At 27.7% G+C, this 25014-nt stretch overlaps 1 protein-coding gene across 1 annotated transcript; it reads left to right on the top strand.

The window, feature by feature from the left end:
• The first annotated feature begins 391 nt into the window (after positions 1-391).
• LOC122849993 (dynein beta chain, ciliary) lies at positions 392-17240 on the top strand. Its single transcript, XM_044148944.1, has 33 exons — positions 392-629; positions 702-934; positions 1005-1270; positions 1365-1771; positions 1844-2271; positions 2397-2638; positions 2821-3953; positions 4025-4379; positions 4445-4716; positions 4789-5169; positions 5247-5395; positions 5696-5725; positions 6155-6400; positions 6507-7041; positions 7128-7692; positions 7776-10169; positions 10238-10599; positions 10700-11176; positions 11262-11352; positions 11468-11641; positions 11710-12059; positions 12155-12417; positions 12566-12862; positions 12948-13117; positions 13225-13528; positions 13645-14114; positions 14184-14738; positions 14802-15102; positions 15205-15916; positions 16013-16227; positions 16305-16661; positions 16733-16881; positions 16946-17240. The coding sequence occupies exons 1-33, from the start codon at positions 392-394 to the stop codon at positions 17238-17240; spliced, it is 13416 nt and encodes a 4471-aa protein (XP_044004879.1).
• Positions 17241-25014: the final 7774 nt, after the last annotated feature.

A 25014-nucleotide genomic window follows, 5' to 3' on the forward strand; every position in this document is an offset into this window, starting at 1 on the left:
CTTGCACGCTTATTATGAATCGATAATTTTTAATTATGGTGACAATCATTATTAATGTGTAATTGTGATGATATTTATTTTTAAAGAAAAAATTTAAATCAAGAGTTGGTGCCTGACACTGCGATGAGCTTGATGTTATCGCGTGATTCGTCAAAATATAATATGCATTTCGTGACAATAGGCTCGACAGTCGACCCTATAATCTAAAGACATTATCAATTTTTTTTTTTCGGTTGAACAAACAGTTACGATTTAACTGTCGAGATACAAAGACACGAAGTGCTATTGGTTATATAAATATTTTTCATTTATTCAAAAAATATTTCATTTCATATTTAAATGATTTTTGTATATTTTGTTTTTTGATTTGTAATTAATTTAAGGAACGTCAATGGCTGGTCCAGAAGCACCAACAGATTGTCGTCTTGAATATTTGGGTATTTGTATTCAAAAATCATTGAAATTAAAACCAGAAAAATGGGGAAGGCTACTACTTACCGAAGAATATCGAAATGCTGTACTTGATTTTTTGGATAATCCATATCCAGCAGCACTTTTTGTTGTTTTAACACCAAATGCACAATTAGTTGCATCATGCAGTTTTCCAATACCTTGCCAACGAACAAAAGGTAAAATAAAAAATTTATTTTATTATTTTTTTCTTGATAATAACTAGTTGAATGTTAATTTTAATTCTTCAGGTACTTACGCTGTAAAAATAAAAATGACACCAGTACCAAAAGATTTAGTAATTTGTTCGTCAATGTTGATTGTCGGTGATTTATCAAACAGAGTTGTTGATGAACTAGCAACACTGGTTGATAATATTTTTTCACCACTTTTAAGTAAAGCTGAGAATCATAAATCATTGCCTGAAATTGCAATGCAAGATATTTGTAGGCATGTTCATTCAATTCAAGGAACATTGTATCAGGTTAATTTAAATTTCGATAAATATTTTAATTGCGACAACTTGATTTATAAATATTAATTTAATGTAAAAGGTTAAAGGACAAGTTAATGGAAAAACTGTACTACCAATGCCAGCTGGAATGGAAAAAGTTGCTGAAGTTGAAAGATTAGTAAGAGAAGAAGGACCACAAGCAGTTGATTTATATCTTAAAAGTGCAATTGAAGGTGTTGTTATTAAATGGGCATATTTAGTTAATGACGTTGTCACCCAAGAGTCCAGTGTTGCTTTTGACAATGGACAAAATCCTGTACCAACAATTGAACTAGAATACTGGTCAAAACGTTTGACAAATTTGAGGTTTTATTATCATTTTTTTTATGATAAAAATTGTGTTGATATAAGCTCTATTTATTATTGTATAATTAAATTATTATTTTTTGTTTTTAATTAGATATATATTTGATCAACTTCGTGTGGATCGTGTTAGAAAAATGGCAATAATATTGGAAAAAACTGACAGTGCTTATTATCCATGTTTTCGTACATTATTTGGTAATGTTGTATCTTCTCTTGCTGAGGCTAAAGAAATATCATTGTATTTGACACCACTGAGAAAATGTTTCAAAGCTATTGAAGAAATTGATTTTTCTGAGGCTAAGCCCATAATGGCCACTGTGATTCACACTGTTGGCTTAGCATGGGCAAAATCTCGCTACTATCAAAGCTCTTCCAAGTTGATTATCATGTTCAGACAGATATCCAACCTGTTGATACAAGAAGCACGACGTTTTCTTGATCCTTCATCAATATTTCAAAGTGATGTTGATGAAGCATTACAAAGAGTACAAATATCAAGAGGTAAAAAATATATATTCATTTGTAAATTATAGAATTTTTTTTCAAATTTATAATTAATTTATTTGTATTTAGGAGTACTGGAAGAATTTAAAAATCAATTTGAATATGTTAAACATCAACCTGGACTCAAGCCAAATGTTCCACCATGGACATTTAATCCATCAGCTGTATTTTATCGTCTAGATGCATTTTTAAAAAGATTAGCTGATATTGAATGGTTATTTCATACAGTTATAGAATTTTCAAAACTTGAAAAAATTGAAATTGGCGGAATATTGGGTCGTTCATTGAGTGCAAGAATTGTTGGTGTATTTAAAGAATTTCAACAACTATTTGCTTCATTTTCAGCAAGAGCAAGTGATGTCCTTGAACCAGATGATGAATCATTTGCTGTAGATTGTGCCAAATTTGGTGAATCAATCACAGATCTTGATAGTAAATTGGCAGCAATTCTTTGCCAAGCTTTTGACGATTGTAGTAATCTCGAAAGTGCTTTCAAGGTTTGTTGATAAATAATTTTTTATTTTTTTTTAAATTTATTATTTCTATTCAATCATTTTTTTTCGTATCAGACGTTAAAAAAATCATATAAAAATTTTATGATTTTAACTCTTTACGATTGCAGTTGATCAATATCGGTGGTACTGTCTTGGATCGTTCAGTGATTCGTAAGCAATTTACAGACCGTTACTCCCGGATATACGAACTGCTGAATAACGAATTGACAATGGTAGAGGTGCTGTTCAATCGTGGTATACGTGGAGCCATGAACAGTTTTCCCCCTTTGACTGCAGAGTTACAATTTACGAGCATGCTGAGACAGCGAATCGATCTTCCTGTGCAGTCCTTCAAGAACCTCCATAATTCGTGAGTAACCCTGCTGTGATTATGTCTATATGATATCACTTTTTCTTTTGTTTTTTTTTTTTACCCTTTTCCATACATTAACAGCTTTTGCGTAAATTGAAAGAAAAAAAAAACAAATAAATAAATAAACAAACAAACAAAAATAAATGAATTGCATATGAATTAATTTTATTTGATTATAGTATTGTTGAAAGTCAAGAGGGACAAGATATTATTTTGAGATATGAAAAATTTTTAAATACACTGAGTGATAAAGAATCTCATTTATTTAAAGAATGGGTTGATCGTGTTCCAACAATTATTGAAAATGGATTAAAAAGAACACTATTAACACGAGATCGAGGCTCAATATTATTAATGGTTAATTTTGATATTGAATTACTTGCTGTATTAAAAGAAGTAAATTATTTAAAACAAATAACTCATTCAAATATTCCAAATTTAGCATTAAATGTATCTGAAGAATCAGAGACATTTAGAAAATATCGTACACTATTAAATATAACTGTAATGGCATACAATGATATTAGACGAACATCCCAACAAGTTGAGTATAATTTAATTGAGCTTGAAGTTGCAAGAATCGATTCTTTAGTAACAAGGGGAGAAAAAGAATTGTGTTGGAAATCAAATGGATTACCTGATTATAGCAATGAGCTGAGTGGACTAGTACAAAGTTTGTGGAAAAGATTAAAAGCAATTCAAACAAATGTTGAAAAAATAAAAGATATTTTAGAGCCATGGACAAAAACTCCATTAATTGAAAGAAAAGATCATAGAAAAGATACACTTTTGTCATTAGATGATAGAGATGAAAATATATCAAAACGTTATTCTGATATGAAAATTGCTGCTGAACGTATTCATGAACTTTTAAAAGAAAATGAATTATTATTTGAAATATCAAGTGATAATAATGATTCATGGAAAGCATATGTAGCATATGTTGATGATATTGTAACTGAGTCACTTCGTAAAACACTTGGCTGTTGTCTTAGCTATCTGTCTGAAAATATTGATCCGTCGTCTCACAATGAACCACTTCTAGAAGCAAAACTTGAACTTCGTGAACCTGATTTATATTACGAGCCATCTTTAGATCCAGATGATCCAGATGGTCTTGAGCAATTAATCATTGGACTTCTCAATGACATTATGAATATGGTAACAATTTTTCCTCGTTTAAAAACTGATGCTATTGGATATGGTCCAGAGCTTGAACAAGACGATGATATTAAAGCTATGAAAAATGAAATTTTATCAAGTGTCTCAAAAGCAGTTGATGAAGCCACAGAATTTTGTGGGATTTTTGAAGGTAATTAAATAATTTTTAATATAATTTTTTTTTTTTTTTTAAATTAAATTAAATTAAATTATTTATTTTAGGATACGCGTATTTGTGGTTGGAAGATCGTGATATTGTAATGCAACAATTTTTAGAATATAGTCGTCAATTGTCATTAGATGAAATGGAAATGATAACATTACTTGATCCAAAAGCACCACGAAAAATACCACCAAAAATGGAGCAATTTCGTGAACAAATTGATCTTTATGAGGGTTTATATCTTGAAATTGAAGAAATGAGCCCATCAAAAATTTTTTGTAGTTGGTTTCGAGTCAATTTAAGACCATTCAAGCAGTCTCTTCTCAACACTGTCTGTAAATGGTCAAGTATGTTTAAAAAACATCTCGTTGAACGTGTCACAAGTAGTCTATCTGATTTAGGAAATTTCATAAGGTAAAACAATATAAAAAAAAAAAAACAATAGCAAATGAAAATAAAATTTTAATATTATTTCACAGACTTGCTGATGAAGGTTTATTACAACAAATATCACCAGGTGATTACGTGGGTCTTGTTAGTGTCATGGGATATTTAATGCAAGTTAAAGAACGCCAGCCAACAACAGATGAAATGTTTCAGCCACTTCAAGAGACTATTGAACTACTAAAATTTTACGATCAAGATATATCCGAAGAGGTCAATGTTTTACTACAAGAATTACCTGAACAATGGGCAAATACTAAAAAATTAGCTCTCATGGTTAAACAACAAGTTGCACCATTACAAGCAAGTTAGTAAATATAAATAATATAAATTTTAAATCAATAAATTAATAAATAATATATTTAATTTAATAATACAGGTGAAGTATCAAGAATACGTGCAAGAATATCAGCATTTGATACAACAATTGGTCATTATCGTGAAGCATTTCGTCGTTATGGTTTTTTTAAATATGATTGTCGTAATTCATATGATCAATTGGATGAAACGGACAGAGAAATATGTATGCTTGAGCGTCAAATGAGTGATATTCAAGAATCAGCATCACTCTTTGAAGTAACTGTACCAGAATTTAAACAATTAAAACAATGTAGACGTGAATTAAAAATGTTAAAACAATTATGGGATTATGTTAATATTGTACACAGCAGTATTGAAGGATGGAAAACAACACCATGGCGTAAAATTGACGTTGAAAATATGGATATTGAGTGTAAAAAATTTGCCAAAGAAATACGAGGTAAATTCAATTTGTTTTTTTTTTTATCATTTAAAATGTATATTAATTTTTTAGCTAATTAATTTATTATTACGTAGCTCTTGATAAAGAAATGAGACCATGGGATACATATGTATCACTTGAGGCAACTGTAAAAAATATGTTGACATCATTACGTGCTGTTGGTGAACTTCAAAATCCAGCAATACGTGAAAGACATTGGAGACAATTGATGAACAGTACTAAGGTATTCATCGAAACAACTAAACGAGGATTAATTAATTAAATGTATAATAAATATGTGTAATTATTAAATGTGCCTTAATGTCGCCATTTAAATTTTTTTTTTTTTTTTCAAATGCCTGGCATCGAGGCTGTTTGTTTCTAGGGGCTTCAAATAATGATATACATATTTCATCATTGTTGTTTGTGTAAAATTAGTCGTGTCAAAAAATGTTTTTATTATTTTTTTTTTTTATTTACACAGACTACGTTTATCGTAGTCTCTAGTTGCACTGCTATATAAAATATGCTATCAATGTTACAGAGACTTGGCGATATGACTCCAGAAATGACAGTAAGTTCACCGTACATATGCACAAAAAAATAAATAAAAATATTTAATTTTATATATTTATATTTAATCTATTATTAAAATAAATTAACACTTTATATTTTTAATAAAATCAATGAATTTAAAAATTAGTAAGATTTAATATTAAAGCACTGTAATTGCAATATTAGTCAGAAAAAAATTATGAAAATAAAAATTTTGCAATAAAAATAAATAAATGTTACTGCAAAAAAATCAGCTTAATCATCAATCATTATAAATAAATAATAAATAAATATCTTGACTGTTATATTTATTCCATTCCATTGTCATTTTAATTAAAGTAGAATTTTATATATTTGTTTATTATTAATTAGCATGTATTTAATGCTTTTGAATAATGATTTTGATGATATACAAAGTAAAAAAAAAAAAAAATTTATTCATGGTCAGGTACGTTTTGTCATGGATGACACAACGACACTGGCTGATTTACTTGAATTGAGTCTTCATGAATGCGAAGAAGAAGTTAAAAATATTGTGGATAAAGCTGTTAAAGAAATGTCTATGGAAAAATATCTTAGAGAATTAAATTCTACTTGGTCAGCAATGGAATTTGAGAGAGAAATTCATCAACGTACTGGAGCAACTTTATTAAGAGCAAGCGAAGAACTTATTGAAACTTTAGAAGAGAATCAGGTTCATTATTGTAGGATTGTTTTTTTTTTTTTTTAAATTTTTCTCTTTGACAATTAATTTAAAAAAAATTAGACAAATTAAATGATGTATTAATATTTTATATCAGGTACAACTACAAAATCTTATAACATCAAAATTTATTGCTCATTTTTTGGGTGAAGTTTCTGGCTGGCAAAAAAAATTATTTATAGCTGATCAAGTTACAACAGTATGGTTTGAAGTTCAACGTACATGGATGCATTTGGAGAGTATATTTATGTCATCTGAAGATATTAGAAAACAATTACCAGTTGATGCTGAACGTTTTAATAGAATTGATGATGAATTTAAAAAAAAAACAATGGAAATGTCTAAAACACCAAATGTCGTTGAGGCAACAAATAAAGATGGACTTGCATCATCACTTGATGTATTACAAAAAGAATTAGTATTATGTGAAAAAGCACTTGCTGAATATTTAGAAACAAAAAGACTTGCATTTCCAAGATTTTATTTTGTATCATCCAGTGATTTATTGGATATATTGTCAAATGGTAATCAGCCACAAGTTGTTGCTAAACATTTAACAAAATTATTTGATTCAATGGCTAGACTTAAATTTGTTTCAAGCAACGATAATAGTACTACACAAGTGGTTGAAGGTAATTATTAATTTTATACAAATGTATATGTGTATTATTCTGTCTTGAAAAAATATGTTAATTTTTTGTTCCTTAATTTTTGATAGGCATGTATGCAAAAGATGGTGAATATGTAGCTTTTGCAAATTGTGAAATGTATTGTGATGGACCAGTTGAAGTATGGTTAAATCGTTTACAACGTGCAATGCGTGTATCAATACGACATTATTTTGGTGAAGCAGTTGTTGGCTATGAAGAAAAACCACGTGAACAATGGCTATTTGATTATCCAGCCCAGGTATCACTTTGTGGTACTCAAATATGGTGGACAACTGAGGTAAATTTAGCATTTTCACGTCTTGAAGAAGGCTATGATAATGCCTTGAAAGATTATTTAAAAAAACAAATATCACAACTCAGTACATTAATAACACTTTTACTTGGTGAATTATCAAAACAAGATCGTCAAAAAGTTATGACAATATGTACAATTGATGTACATTCAAGAGATGTTGTTGCTAAACTTGTTCAAGCTAAAGTTGAAACAGCACAAGCATTTCAATGGCAAAGTCAACTTCGTCATCGTTGGGATGAAAAAGAAAAAGATTGTTTTGCAAATATTTGTGATGCTCAATTTAAATATTCACATGAATATTTAGGTAATACACCAAGGTAAATTTACACTTTGTATAATTTAACAACACAACTGTAAGAAAATAATAATAATAATGCTAATAAAAATAATAATATTACAGACTAGTTATTACACCATTGACAGATAGATGTTATATAACTTTAACACAATCATTACATTTGGTTATGGGTGGAGGTCCAGCAGGTCCAGCTGGTACAGGAAAAACAGAAACAACAAAAGATCTTGGAAGAGCACTTGGTATTATGGTTTATGTTTTTAATTGCTCTGAACAAATGGATTATAAATCATGTGGTAATATTTACAAGGGTCTTGCACAAACTGGAGCATGGGGATGTTTTGATGAATTTAATAGAATATCAGTTGAGGTATTATCAGTTGTTGCTGTACAAGTAAAATCTGTACAAGATGCAATACGTGATAAAAAAAAAACATTTAATTTTATGGGTGAAATAATTGCCCTGGAAACAAGTGTTGGTATATTTATAACAATGAATCCAGGCTATGCTGGTCGTACAGAATTACCAGAAAATTTAAAAGCATTATTTCGTCCTTGTGCAATGGTTGTTCCTGATTTTGAATTAATATGTGAAATAATGTTAGTTGCTGAAGGTTTTCAAGAGGCAAGAATATTAGCTAGAAAATTTATAACATTATATACATTATGTAAAGAATTATTATCAAAACAAGATCATTATGATTGGGGATTAAGAGCAATTAAATCAGTACTTGTTGTTGCTGGTAGTTTAAAACGTGGTGATCCAGAAAGACCAGAAGAAGAAGTATTAATGCGTGCATTAAGAGATTTTAATATTCCAAAAGTTGTATCTGATGATTTACCAGTATTTATGGGTTTAATTGCTGATTTATTTCCAGCACTTGATGTACCAAGAAAACGTGATGTTGAATTTGAAAAAACAGTTAAACAAGCAGCTGCTGATTTATTATTACAACCAGAAGATGGTTTTATATTAAAAGTTGTACAACTTGAAGAATTACTTGAAGTAAGACATTCAGTATTTATAATTGGTACTGCTGGATCTGGTAAAACACAAGTATGGAGAACGCTATTTAGAACATATCAAAATATTAAAAAAAAACCAATATACAATGATTTAAATCCAAAAGCCGTGACAAATGATGAGCTATTTGGTATTATTAATCCAGCAACAAGAGAATGGAAAGATGGCTTATTTTCAGTTATCATGAGAGAACAAGCAAATTTAGGTGGTGATAATGCAAAGTGGATAATATTAGATGGTGATATTGATCCAATGTGGATTGAATCATTAAATACTGTTATGGATGATAATAAAATTTTAACATTAGCTAGTAATGAAAGAATTGCATTGACACCAGCAATGAGATTATTATTTGAAATTTCAAATTTACGTACAGCAACACCAGCAACTGTTTCAAGAGCTGGTATATTATATATTAATCCACAAGATCTTGGCTGGAATCCATATGTTACAAGTTGGATTGAAACTAGAACAATACCAGCTGAAAAATCAAATCTTGTTATTTTATTTGATAAATATATACCAATATGTCTTGAAACATTAAGAACAAGATTTAAAAAAATAACACCAATTGCAGATATGGCACATGTTGAAATGTTATGTCATTTATTAAATTGTTTATTAAAACCTGAATTAACAGCAAATGATTTTACAAAAGATCATTATGAACTTTATTTTGTATTTGCAGCAGTATGGGCATTTGGATCAGCAATGTTTCAAGATCAAACAATTGATAATAGAGTTGAATATACTAAATGGTGGGTTAATGAATTTAAACAAATTAAATTTCCACCACAAGGTACAGTATTTGATTATTACATTGATAATGAAACAAAAGAATTTGTACATTGGTCAGAAAAAGTACCGAAATTTGAACTTGATCCAGATATGCCATTACAAGCAGCACTTGTATATACATCTGAATCAATTAGAATTAAATATTTTTTAGATATTTTAATGGCTGAAAAACATCCAGTTATGCTTGTTGGTACAGCTGGTTGTGGTAAAACTGTATTGGTGTCTGAAAAATTACTTCAATTGTCTGATAATTATACAGTTGCAAATGTTCCATTTAATTTTTATACATCATCTGAAATGTTACAAAAAATATTAGAAAAACCATTGGAAAAAAAAGCTGGAAGAAATTATGGTCCACCAGGTAACAAGACATTGATATATTTTGTTGATGATTTAAATATGCCTGAGGTTGATAATTATGGAACAGTTCAACCACATACATTGATAAGACAACATTTAGATTATGGACACTGGTATGATAGAACTAAACTTTCATTAAAAGACATTCATAATTGTCAGTATGTCAGTTGTATGAATCCAACTGCTGGTTCATTTACAATTAATCCAAGATTACAACGTCATTTTGCTGTTTTTGCTGTTAATTTTCCAAATCATGATTCATTGACAACTATATACTCTTCTATTTTATCACAGCATCTAGCAAATCTTGAGCATCGGTAAATTTATTTATTTTTCAACTGGTTGATTAACAATTTTTTATTTTTATTTTTATTTTTGCTTGTAGATTTCCTCTGATAGTAACAGAAATGTGTAAAAATATTGTACAAGCATCTCTTCAAATACATCATCGATGTGCACAAGTGTTTCTTCCAACAGCAACAAAATTTCATTATATTTTTAATCTACGTGATTTATCAAATTGCTTTCAAGGAATGTTATTTAGTGGCAATGAATGTTTACAGACACCCATTGATATAATACGTCTTTGGATGCATGAAACTTATCGAGTTTATGGTGACAAATTAACAGATGAAAAAGACATTGATAGTTTTAGTAAAATGCAAATTGATATTTTAAAAAAAAATACTGAAGATGTTGATGAAAGTGCTGTACTAGAAAAACCTAATATTTACTGTCATTTTGCAGGTATAATTCAAGCTTCATTTAAAATATTATAATAAAAATAATTGTGTTGGTTTGAATTTTATAGTGATCAAAAAAAAAAAATTAATTAAAATTTTTCAAGGTGGTGTGGGTGAGCCAAAGTATATGCCAGTAAAAGATTGGACAACTCTTCATCGTTTGCTATCTGAAGCACTAATGAGCTACAATGATTTAGTATCAGCAATGAATTTAGTACTATTTGAAGATGCAATGATGCATGTATGTCGTATTAATAGAATTTTAGAATCACCAAGAGGAAGTGCATTGTTAGTTGGTGTTGGTGGTTCAGGAAAACAAAGTCTTTCACGTCTTGCAGCATTTATAAGTTCACTAGAAGTATCACAAATACAATTAAAAAAAGGATATGGTATATTTGATTTAAAAATTGAACTTGCTGCACTTTATATGAAATCAGGATTAAAAAATATTGGTATTATGTTTTTAATGACTGATGCACAAGTACCAAATGAACAATTTTTAGTATTAATTAATGATATGCTAGCATCTGGTGAAGTACCTGATTTATTTCCAGAAGATGAAGTTGAAAATATTATAGCAGGTTAGCTATTTTTTTTTTTTTTTTTTTTATAAAAATAAAATACTCAAAAGATGATCCATTTGATGCATTAAATTCAAACTTTAAGGTGTAAGAAATGAGGTAAAAGGAGCAGGAATATTAGATACCCGAGAGAACTGTTGGAAATTTTTTATCGACCGCGTTAGACGTCAGCTAAGGTATACATAAAAAAAAAAAAAAAAATATTATATACTCTTGGGAAATACAAACCGAGACGACAGTCTACTAACAAAAAGATATTTTTTTTATTTTTCATTAATTTTGAATTTTTAGAGTTGTATTGTGTTTTTCACCAGTTGGTTCAACTTTACGAGTTAGATCTAGAAAATTTCCAGCAATTATAAATTGTACCGCAATTAATTGGTTTCATGAATGGCCTCAAGAAGCACTTATGTCTGTTTCAAAACGTTTTCTTGAAGTAGTCAATGAACTACCTGAAAATTACAGGTTTGTTTTTTTTTTATTTTTTTTTTTACAATAAAATATATAAAATTTTATTAATTTTATTATTACAGAGAATCAGCATCAAAATTTATGGCTCATGCTCACACAAGTGTTAATACAGCAAGTCGTTTATATTTAGCAGGAGAAAGACGTTACAATTATACAACACCAAAATCATTTTTAGAACAAATTAGTTTATATGGTAAACTTTTAAAATCAAAAGCACGTGAATTAAGAGGTCGTATTGAAAGATTAGAAAATGGTTTAGCAAAATTAAAATCAACAGCAGCACAAGTTGATGAATTAAAAGAAAAATTAGCAATACAAGAAATTGAATTACAACAAAAAAATGAAGCTGCTGATGCTTTAATAACAATTGTTGGTATTGAAACAGATAAAGTACAAAAAGAAAAAGCATTAGGTAAATTATAAAATATTATAATATAATTAGACAATGATATAATTAATTTTTAAATAAAAATTAATAATAAAAATTTATTTAATATATATTTTAAGCTGATGAGGAAGAATCAAAAGTTGCCGTAATTGCTGAAGAAGTATTGAAGAAACAGCGTGACTGTGAAGCAGACTTGCTGAAAGCAGAACCAGCATTACTTGCAGCACAAGAGGCTTTAAACACACTTAATAAAGCAAATCTTACTGAATTAAAGTCATTTGGTTCACCACCGGGTGCCGTGACCAATGTCACTGCCGCAGTAATGGTCCTTCTTGCACCAGGTGGCAAGGTGCCAAAGGACAGAAGTTGGAAAGCCGCCAAGGTACATTTGTTTTAATACCACTGTCATTTATTTTTTTTCAAACTAATTTTAAACTGTCCCATTAAAACAAACAAACAAAAAGAAAGAATAAAAATTAAATTAAAAAATTAATTGTCTTGTTATACAAGTATGTTGTGATAATTTACAGATTACAATGGCAAAAGTAGATGCATTTTTAGATGGACTTATAAATTATGATAAAGAGGATATTCATCCAGAAGTTATAAAAGCCATACAGCCATATCTTAAAGATTCAGAATTTGAACCAGAATTTATTAGATCAAAGTCAGCTGCTGCTGCTGGACTATGTGCATGGGTCATAAATATTATTAAATTTTATGAAGTTTTTTGTGATGTTGAACCAAAAAGAAAAGCTCTTGCACAAGCTAATGCTGAATTGGCAGCAGCTCAAGAAAAATTAAGTGGTATCAAACGTAAAGTTGCTGTAAGTATATTTATATTTTTTATTAAATTATATAAAATACAAACAAGGATTAAACATCGTGATGTTATATTAAATATTTGTACAGTCATTGGAAGAGCAATTAGCCAAACTCACAGCAGACTTTGAACAGGCAATAGCTGAGAAACTCAAATGTCAGCAAGAAGCAGACGCAACTAACGCTATTATAGCTTTGGCTAATCGATTAGTCGGAGGTCTTGCATCAGAAAATATACGTTGGGCTGATTCTGTTGCCAAGTAAATTATAGATAAATTATATATCAATGTATAAGCTAATAATTAATAGTTTAGTATTTCATAAATGTTTCTTTTTTTTCTTTTTTTTTTTTTACAATAATAATTAGTTTGGTACAACAAGGATTAACATTACCTGGTGATGTACTATTAGTTACAGCATTTATATCATATGTTGGCTGTTTTACAAAATCATTTCGTCTTGATCTTTTAAATAAACAATGGTTACCCTATCTACGTACAATTGAACCTGAGGTACCAATTACTGAGGGTCTTGATGTTCTTACTCTTCTTACAAATGACACTCAAATTGCTAAATGGAATAATGAGGGTTTACCAAATGATCGTATGTCAACTGAAAATGCTACTATTTTAACAAATTCTGATAGATGGCCATTAATGATTGATCCACAGGTTAAAATTTTCATTCAATATTCACAATAATTATAGACTTATTTGACAGTCAATTTTATTTTATTATTAGACATCTTGACAAGGGTTGAAATTATTTTTTTTTATATTTATTATAGCTGCAAGGTATTAAATGGATTAAACAAAAATATGGTGATGAATTGAAGGTAATTAGATTGGGACAACGTGGTTATTTAGATGTTATTGAACAATCATTGGCAGCTGGAGCAACAGTACTTGTAGAAAATATAGGTGAATCTGTTGATCCAGTTTTAGATCCTTTGTTAGGTCGTAATCTTATAAAAAAAGGTCGAGCTATAAAAATTGGTGACAAGGAAGTTGAATATAATCCAACATTTAGACTTTTGTTACAAACAAAATTAGCAAATCCTCATTATAAACCAGAAATGCAAGCACAAACAACGTTAATTAATTTTACTGTTACAAGAGATGGTTTAGAGGATCAATTATTAGCTGAAGTTGTTAAAGCAGAACGTCCTGATCTTGAAGAATTAAAAGCTGATTTAACAAGACAACAAAATGATTTTAAAATAACACTAAATGGCCTTGAAGATTCTTTACTATCTAGGTAAATAATTGAAATTAATTTTTTATTAAATAAAACTGATGATGATAATAATAAATTGATAATTAACAGACTTTCATCAGCTGATAGTAATGTTTTGGGTGATACTGCATTAGTCGAAAATTTAGAAACAACAAAAAGAACAGCAGCTGAAATTGAAGTAAAAGTAACAGAAGCACGTGGTACAAGTAAAGAAATTGATGCAGCTAGAGAATTATATAGACCAGCAGCAGCACGTGCATCATTACTTTATTTTATTCTTAATGAATTAAATACAATAAATCCAATATATCAATTTTCATTAAAAGCATTTAGTGTTGTTTTTCAAAAAGCTATATTGAAAGCTGATCCAGCTCCTGATGTTACAAGCAGAGTTATAAATCTCATTGAATGTATAACATACTCAGTATTTATGTATACAACAAGAGGTCTATTTGAATGTGACAAGTTAATTTTTACATCACAAATGGCATTTCAAATTCTTTTAACAAGAAAAGAAATATTACCAGCTGAATTAGATTTTCTTCTTCGTTTTCCAATTATTCCACATGTCACATCACCAGTTGATTTTTTAACAAATTCTAGTTGGGGTGGTATAAGAAGTCTTGCAACGAAAGATGATTTTAGGTAAAAAAAAAAAAAACGAAATATTAATTAAATTTTTATTAATCTAAAATTAATTTTCATTAGAAATTTAGATAGGGATATTGAAACTTCATCAAAAAGATGGAAAAAATTTGTTGAATGTGAATGTCCAGAGAGAGAAAAATTTCCACAAGAATGGAAAAATAAAACTTCTTTACAAAGATTATGTATGCTTCGTGCTTTACGCCCTGACAGAATGACATACGCAATATCAGCATTTATTGAAGATAAACTTGGTGTTAAATATGTCGAGGGTAAATCAGTTGAATTTTCAAAATCTTTTGAAGAAACAAGTCCATCAACACCAATATTTTTTATCCTATCACCAGGAGTAAATCCTCTCAAAGTATGTATGAAAAAAAAAAAAAAAAAAAAAAGAAAATAGTAATTATATACACAAACAAAGTAACTGTAAATATTTATATTATAAATTAAATATTACAAACAGGATGTAGAAGATTTAGGTCATCGTTTGGGTTTTTCATCAGATGCACAAAATTTTCATAATGTATCACTTGGCCAAGGACAAGAATCAGTTGCTGAAAATGCAATGGATATTGCATCAAAATCAGGTCATTGGGTTGTATTACAAAATATACATCTTGTAAAAAAATGGCTACCGTCATTGGAAAAAAAATTAGAAATATCAGCTGAAGGATCACATATTAATTATCGTGTATTTATGAGTGCTGAACCAGCAAGTACACCAGCTGGTCATATTATACCACAGGGTGTTTTAGAATCATCAATTAAAATAACAAATGAACCACCAACTGGAATGCAAGCAAATTTACACAAGGCACTTGATAATTTTACTCAAGAAACACTTGAAATGTGTACTAAAGAAGCTGAATTTAAATCAATATTATTTTCATTGTGTTATTTTCATGCTGTTGTTGCTGAAAGAAGAAAATTTGGACCACAAGGTTGGAATAAAATATATCCATTTAATGTTGGTGATCTTAATATAAGTGTTAGTGTACTTTATAATTATCTTGAGGCAAGTCCACGTGTACCATGGGAAGATTTAAGATATTTATTTGGTGAAATTATGTATGGTGGTCATATAACTGATGATTGGGATCGTCGTTTATGTGTATCATATCTTGAAGAATTAATGCAACCAGATTTAGTTGATGGAGAATTACAATTAGCACCTGGTAATTTATATTTTTATATTATTTATTTATATTTAATGAATAAATAATTTATATATTGTTTTTTTTCTATTGTTTTTTTTTTTTTTTATATTAAAGGTTTTCCTGCACCACCAAATACAGACCTTACTGGTTACCATGCCTACATTGACGAATCAATTCCAGCTGAGTCACCCTATCTATATGGTTTACATCCAAATGCTGAAATTGGATTTCTGACAACAACATCGGAAAATTTGTTTAGAACTGTTTTTGAAATGCAGCCAAGAGATGCTGGTGATTCTGGTGGACAAACAGTCACCAGAGAAGACAAAGTAATTTATTCATTTATTTATTTTTATTAATCTTGTTTTTGTTATTTTGTATTTTAAATGAAAAATTAAAATTACAGGTCAAACAAATACTTGATGAAATTGTAGAAAAATTACCAGAAGAATTCAACATGATTGATATAATGGCCAAGGTTGAAGAACGTACACCCTATGTCATTGTGGCATTTCAAGAGTGTGAGAGAATGAATGGCTTGACTGGTGAAATTAAACGTTCCCTCAGAGAATTAGATCTTGGCTTGAAGGGTGAATTGACCATAACATCGGATATGGAAGATTTAGAAAATGCACTATTTTTAGATCAAGTACCAGCTATATGGTCACAAAGAGCATACCCATCACTGCTTGGTTTGACAGCATGGTTTGTTGATCTTTTACTTCGTTTACGTGAACTTGAAACATGGTCAACTGATTTTGCAGTAAGTTAAACGAACAAATAATAAAGATTTATAATTAAATAATATTCTTTTTTTTAATTTTTATATATTAGCTTCCATCATCAGTTTGGTTAGCTGGTTTTTTTAATCCACAATCATTATTAACAGCAATAATGCAATCAACAGCAAGACGACAAGAATTACCACTTGATAAAATGTGTTTACAGTGTGATGTTACAAAAAAAAATAAAGAAGAATTTACGTAAGTTTTTTTGTTTTGTTGTATGATTGTTTTTTTTTTATTAATATATATTTTTAATATCTAGTTCTGCCCCGAGAGATGGTGCTTATGTACATGGTATTTTTATGGAAGGTGCAAGATGGGATTCACAAACTGGATTATTAATGGATTCTAGACCAAAAGAATTATTTCCAATGCTACCAGTTATTAATGTTCGTGCAATAACACAAGACAAACAAGACTTACGCAATATGTATGAATGTCCATTGTATAAAACACGAACACGTGGTCCAACTTATGTTTGGACATTTAATCTCAAATCAAAAGACAAACCAGCTAAGTGGACATTAGCTGGTGTTGCTCTTTTACTTCAAACTTAATTTAATTATTATACTCTCAACTTTTTTATTAGTTGTAAATTTTCTGTTACTTTTGTTTTATTTTTGTTATTGATATATAATGAAATGTTGATGTTATAAAATTACTTTGTTGGTAAATAATTAATTATTCACAAATCTGATATTCGTTAATTACAAAACAAAACATTTTCTTTTTAAAAAGAAAAATGGATATATATTTTTTTTTTTAAATGTGAACAAAGAAAATCTCACCAAGGCTCTTAAAAACATTTACCAAGATTTTCAACGAGGGGACAAAAGTGACGATGCAAAAGTGAGAAAAGAGAAAAAAAAAAAACAAAAAGCAAGTTTAAAAAAAAATAGAAGAAATATTGCTGTTGCCAAGGATCAATACCAACACTGTGTGATTTCATAAACAAAAAAGCTTGGACAATTCAATTTATGGGTAACACAAGCGAATAAATGACATGACAAAGCGCAGGAAATATAAAATATAAAAAATTTGTAGAAAAATAAAAGATTCTTATGGAATAAAATACTCGTTGGATTGAGATTAAAATTGCATAAAAAGGATAGAAAAAAATAATAAATAAATAACAAAATTTCAGTATAAAGGGTGACTGGGAATGACTTGACATTGACATAGACATGTACGTTTAGCACGTGTCAATGTATTTGTATTAATGTGACAGATATAATTTTTCAAATGTGAATAAAACAACGATAGAAAATTCAATGATTATTAGTCTTACTCACCCTCTTTATTCTTTAATACCACCAACAGTGTGTACACATCAAGAAATAAATGTTTGTGATCTCAAGTTGATTTGGGTTTTCTTGGCATCCAATTTGCTTCAAGACCATATTCTTTGGTGTGAGAATCAACCCTCAAAACGACTTGGGAAAATTCTCAAAAGACTTTTATCGGGCAAGTCAGTGATTAGCCTCGGGACAGCTTCGCTCTGGTTCCTTTGTCCCACACAACGAACCAACCAGATCGATCAGTACACCCCTCTTGCTATTCTCAATCACAATTTTCATTAGCTATCAACAAAAAAATAAAATATAAAATAAAAAAAAAATAAAATCGAGGCGAGACTCATTGGATGTCTTGTCATTTAATACCCCCACATTCATTCGCCCCCAACACACAAGAATCTCTTTTCTTAATTTATGTTTTTTAGATTTTTTTAAGGATTACTTTGAAATAATTTATAAAAGGGAAAAAAAAAAATTAAATTAAGTATATACACAAGATGAAAGTGAGGTAATTTATAAAAAAATAAAATGTAAAAATTTGATATTTATGTTATAAATTTTCAATGTTAATATCGAGATGTGAAAATCCATCCAATTTTAAAAAATATTAATAGATTATCGTTACAAATGAAAAATTGCATGTCAACACGACATGTTAGCAAGTTATCGTTGTTTTGATAGACGTTCTAAAATATCAATTTCAACAAAAATTGTATTAAAAAATAAAGCTTTCATTTTATTTAGCAATCAAGCCAATAAATTCACATAAAAAAAACAAAAGATAAAATGAAACAATTAAAAATATAAAATGATGAATGGTCTGTAGTATTTCAATTTTAATATTACTAGCATCAGCAGTGGTCACACTCATTCAAATATAAATTATCAATGACAAAAAAAAAAAAAAATAATATTATCATTTTTTTAATTTATCAATTGTGTGAATATATAACACCTTGAGAAAAAAAAAAAATAAAATAAAAGAAATCTATAACCATCTGGTAACAGCTTGTATATTTTTTTTTTTTTTTTTTTTTGTCAACAAGAGTAAATTATATGAATAAGGGATTAATTTAAAGCCAAAAATTTTACCCTATATATAAGAACCTTAAGGTTATCTGTAGTGAATTTGGAGACACAAGTTCTTAATGGCTTCTTTGTCTCATGTTTGATATATATAAAAAAGCTATTTTTCATAGTCCTGACAACAACGTCAGCATCACCGGGCTTAATCATTTAAAAAAATAAAAATAAAAAAAAAGCCGCGAGCAGGTGCTCTGTCATTCTCTTTCACCATACCCAAAACCCGACTTGCAAATGAAAGAAATAAAAGCAAAAAAAAAAAATACCAGTAAAATTAGACAGATATTTTTTTCTTTTCCGTGAATAAAAAGCGCAAAGTATAATATGAACTGTTGTTTTAAAAATGAAAAATATATTTATGCATATATTTTTTTATATTTACAATTGAAACAATTACTGACAAAAATTGAGATATTATATTTCAAGTTTTTAATGAAAATTATACGGGACTAATATATGTTTGAATTATTATTTTTTTCTTCTCTCCTTTGTCGAGATTTTTTTAATATTAAAAAATATAATTTAAATGAAGAAAAATAATCATACTATTTCAACGAGTTTATTATCAATCAAAGTGAATTTTTGCGTAGGTGTTAAAAGAACGTTCATAATTCTTCATTAACCTCCAGTAAATTTACTCACTAATGTCGGCGACGTTTTATTCATTCTTTTATTTTTTTTTTTCTTCTTATTCTTCTTTTACTGTTTGACAAATTTTTCACATTATTTCTCCAGATGAAAATCCTTGAAGTACAAAACAAAGGGCTTTTTTTTTCTTTGTTTTATTTTTATTTATTTTTCGGAGAAACAATTCATTGATCATTTTTTTTTTACAGCTTGTCAAGAGAAAAATATTAATAATAAAAAAATAAAGTTGTATATTGTAAGAATAATATATTTTTAAATTATGATAAATTTATTTATTAGATTATAATATGAAGAATTAAAATTTTATAATAATAAAAATATAAAATATTTATACGAAGCTTATTTGTAGAGCTTTTGTATATAAATTTTATAATCTTGAAAAAAAAAAGTCACAGGTGGAATCTAAGACACAACCGTTTTATTTTTTAATTGAAAAAATTTTCTCTTTTATTGTTGAAAAATAAACCGACTATTACAAAGCTCATATTTTATTTTAAATAAACTGGTTATAATTTTTTTTCTTCAATTTAAAACGAACAAAAAAAAAAAAAATATAATAATAAAAATTAAAGGTGAAAAACAAAGAAAATGAAAAATTGAAATGTAGGAAAAATTTTCAACAAAGAATTGATGATATTGTTTAAATTTAAATAATAAATTTATCATATTTAGAAGTGCCTGGTTCGAAAATGAAGAGTGTTTCAGTGTTGAAATTAATTAAACAACTGTACTTTAGCCCTTGTACATAGAGAGGATTTCATATTACTGACGTAGTCTCAGCTGTGGTTTGCCAAATTTGTAAACCAATCAGCCAGCAAGACGATGTCACTGACGATGCTTTACTGACTGTATATATCTCGTAACAACTTTCTTGATTATTTTACATCAAGTTTCTACCTCATTCACCACTTTGGTATTAGAAACACGTCACCACTCATGATTTACTTTTATAATTTTCTTTTAAATCTTTATATATTTATATAATAAATTTAATTTAAAATAAAATTTAACTAGTTTATTATTTATAATAATTAAAAAAGTACAAGATTCATACTTAGTATGTACTATTTTTTTTCCATCAAATTATATATATAAAAAAAAAAAAATGTAATACAGTTGAATTTAAAAAAAAAAAAAATTTGATTACTATTTAGAGATTCAAGTTATAGATGGACTTTTTTCATGTGTATATAGAAAATTCCGTGGTCCCCTGAGACTATCTGGAATATAGAGTTCTCATTGAACAACAAAGAGAGTAAAATGAAGGGGAAAAAAAAAGTATAATAATATAGACATATGATATAGCCAAGTTTTTATTATATATGGCTTATCATATCGCAGCATCATGAATAGTAGTAGTATATATAGTATATTAAACCACATAATATTTCGACGCATCCTTTGTAAATTTTCTTTGTTTTCCCGCTGGAACGCAAAGAGCGATGATATTGTCGTAATTGGCCAGCTAGTCGTAATTACGTGGTAAGGGGGATGGTATTATTTGGCCGTTGGCTTGAGGACAGATGGCGCGCACTATTGTTTGACGCAGTAAATTTCCTCCCCATCAACCCCTCTTAAAAGTTTATAATATTCTCAACCAAAATATATATATACAACTGCTATTATCATTTGCTCTTTATATTCACTATAGTCTCACAATATTTAAATTGCAAAAATATACATTTTCTATTTTTTTTTCTTTTAGAAATTAATTTTGTCATAGTCAGAAAATTAAATAAATATATAAAATATTTACTATTTAAAAAAAATATCAGAGAAAAACTTCAACATTTATTTAAGGGGTGTAAAAATAATAGTACAAAGAAAAATAATTGTAGAGAAATTGGTCAGTGCAAACTGGTTTCACACTTCATTCGTGACAATTGGGAAATTGTTATTGCATCATTTGCAAAGCCTCCGTATAATCGAAAGTAAAAAAATAAAAAAATAACTAGTCCAACTGGACTGTATGATATTCACCCCTTTTACTTTTTTTTATTCTTTTTTTTTTTTTTTTTTAGGTGGTGTGTGACCAGAGGGAAATTCCAGTTGACAGACTTTTCGAGTACATAGTTTATATTTATATAAAGACTTTCTATTAAATGTACACACGCCCTTTCAAGTACATCACATTTTTATATCTATTACAAGATTATTATTAATTTTACTTTTTTGAAAAATATAAAATTAATCAAAAGAATTTTTTATTTTTTCGTTTTATCAGATGAGTTATTGATTAAATAACTGAATCATTTTTATTTTAAATCACTTGAAATTAGTGATGAATAAAAATTTCTATTATTTTATTAATAAATAAATAAATTATTAATTTATTTTTAATATAAATTTAATTATTGAAAGCTTTTTGTTTTTTTTTAAAAAAAACTATTAATAAATCATTTTAAAATTTCAGAATTATATTTGAAAATTAAATATAATTATTTTAAATTTTTATGTCATCTAATTTAATTACTAAAATGGCAAACTTATTGATCCTAATATAAAATTTTTCTTACTTACTCTCATACAAATTTCTTTCTGTTTGCCTTTTTCTATTATTTTTTTATTTATTTCGTTAGCAACAAAAAAACAACAAAAAAAAGCGAGTAAACAAAATTTTTTTGATATTTTTTATATGTTTTTTTTTAAAATTGACATATTAAGCTAGCACAACTTTTTAAATAATTATTAGATCTTGATGCAATTGGGCTTAAAATTTTGTGCGAATTATGTGTTTTTTATGTGTGAAAAAATAAATTTGAAAGGAAATCTTTTTTTTATTTTTTACATTTTTTTAAAAAATTCAAATATTAAGCTAGCACAACTTTCTCAATAACCATCGGGTCTCGATGCAATTAAGCTTAAAATTTTATATAGTGTTATTTTATTTTTACATTTTTAAAAAATTCAAATATTAAGCTAGCACAACTTTTCAATAATCATCGTATTCGATGCAATTAGCTTAAAATTTTGTGCAAATTATGTGTTTTATGTGTGAAGAAATAAATTTGAAAGAAAATTTTTAATATTTTTTAAAATTGACATATTAAGGTAGCACAACTTTTTAATAATCATCGGATCTCGATGCAATTGGGCTTAAATTTTTATGCAAATTATGTAATTTATTATGTGTGAAGAAATAAATTTGAAAGAAAATTTTTTTTCAATTTTTTACATTTTTTTAAAAAATTCAAATATTAAGCTAGCACAACTTTCTCAATAATCATCAGATCTCGATGCAATTGGGCTTGAAATTTTGTGCGAATTATGTGTTTTTTATGTGTGAAGAAATAAATTTGAAAGAAAATTTTTTTTTTATTTTTTAAATATTTTTTTTTAGAATTGACATATTAAGGTAGCACAACTTTTTCAGTAAACATTCAATCTTGATGTTATTAGACTAAAAATTACGTGTGAATTATGTGTGATTTATGTGTAAATAAATAAATTAAAAAAATTTTTCGTCAATTTATTCATTCTTTTTTTTTTATGATAATACTTGTGTTTATAAAATCAATGAACAATGAACCTTATAGACGGTATAGATACAGGCGCGCGTAGCACGCTAATGTGCTCGTTTTATTAAAAGTTAAAAAAATATAATATAATATTGAATAAATTGTTGAAAAAAAAAAAAAATATATATTAAAAAAATAAAAAATTCATTTCTATGAAATGTAATCAAAAATATATATAGAATATTTTAATACATTTTTATTTATTATTTTTCGTTCATTTACTTTTAGGTTTAGACCCTATTTATGAATATCATGGATGTGTGTAGTATGGTAGGTTTCGAGTCACGAGGCGTTTACATATTTGCAAAAGTGCCTGGTATTGTATATGAGGGTGGTACACACACATATATAGTGGTTCCCAATTAAACAAATGCCTCGGAGTTTTGCGAGCAACCCCTCAATGCCACACTGAAGACCCAGGGTGGTCCAAGGGTTGCACGTGTCGACACCCCCTTCAACTGGCCCTGGTTATATTCTACAGTTGCAATATATAACAATTGAAAAAAAAAAAAAAAAAATACATTCCATTCAAAAACCATGTAAATAATAATTTACTTTTTTCTCATTAAACAAACTTTTGATATTTGATATTTTTTTGCCAATATAATTTTTTTATTTTTCAGTAAATAATTAAATTTATTTTCTTTTTTTTTTCCAATTGCGAAATATAAATTTTTTTCTTTTTCATTTAAAAACTAGATAAATATTTTTAAATGATAATAAAATTATTCAACTGTAATTTAATGACTCAAAAGAACACCCTAAAAATCTTTTTATATATTCACTTGATAAATTTTAGATTGAACAAATAAATTTAATTATATCCCTTTTATATACACTGACCAAGTGTTTGACTTTGAAAGTTTTTGCTCTTATAACACGTATATTGATTTAAAATTATTACATCAACTCTATGCTTTCTAATATAAATATAATAATGATTATTTTATTTTTATATTAATTTTAAAATTGTAATAATAGATGTGAATATTGAAATATATACATGTAGATATTTTGTCAACGTTCAATGTCACTTTAACACAAAGGAAATAATTCCCCTGGCTGTGCAAACATCACGGGAGCTTTACATTCTCATAGTGTGTATATATAAACAAGAACCTATATAATCAAACTCAGGGTCTAATCTGTTTGGGTCAATAGCAAAGACTTGAAATTTGTCGTCTGTTGTAACATTTCATTATTGACAATAATCATTATTTGATATATTTTATATTTTACTTTTAAAATAAAAAAAAATAGCAAAGTTGTTTGAAGTATATTCACACTGTCATCATCATAATAAATAAACTGTGATACATTTGTTTGTTAACTCTATATAAAATCAAAATAAAAGAACAAAAAAAAAACATGAAATTCAGTGATAACATTAATCAGATATAGATAGTAATTACGATGTGTCTATTTCCCAAAAGATCCAAAAACTAAAAATCCCTCGAGCATTTGGATCATCAAAATACTTTGCCATTAGAGACAGAAACGATTATCTTACTGATTGACTACCAGTATATATATTTTTTCTTTTTTATTTTTGATAGTTACTCAGTCAAATTCACGAGGGACCTCATAAAAGCTCGATTCTTACGATCTTTTCTCATTCCAGTGAATTTTATTCTCACCGATTTGGCTTTCCCTTCATTGCTGTTTCCAACATATACACTTGGTCCTTCCACAAAGTGAAATTAAGTTCAAGAAACAGTCAAAGAGAATAAGAAAAAAAAAAAAAGAAAGTAAAACTGTTGGAGGAAAAATCACTCGTCCTTTCATCG

The sequence above is a fragment of the Aphidius gifuensis genome, linkage group LG2, assembly GCF_014905175.1.
Source record: "Aphidius gifuensis isolate YNYX2018 linkage group LG2, ASM1490517v1, whole genome shotgun sequence".
In the NCBI taxonomy this organism is placed as follows: domain Eukaryota; kingdom Metazoa; phylum Arthropoda; class Insecta; order Hymenoptera; family Braconidae; genus Aphidius; species Aphidius gifuensis.

Coding starts and splice junctions, on each gene's coding strand:
- LOC122849993 (XM_044148944.1), top strand. CDS start 392: ATGGCTGGTCCAGAAGCACCAACAGATTGTCGTCTTGAATATTTGGGT. Junction 6,401..6,506: donor AAACTTTAGAAGAGAATCAG/GTTCATTATTGT, acceptor ATTTTATATCAG/GTACAACTACAAAATCTTAT. Junction 16,228..16,304: donor CAGTCACCAGAGAAGACAAA/GTAATTTATTCA, acceptor TTAAAATTACAG/GTCAAACAAATACTTGATGA.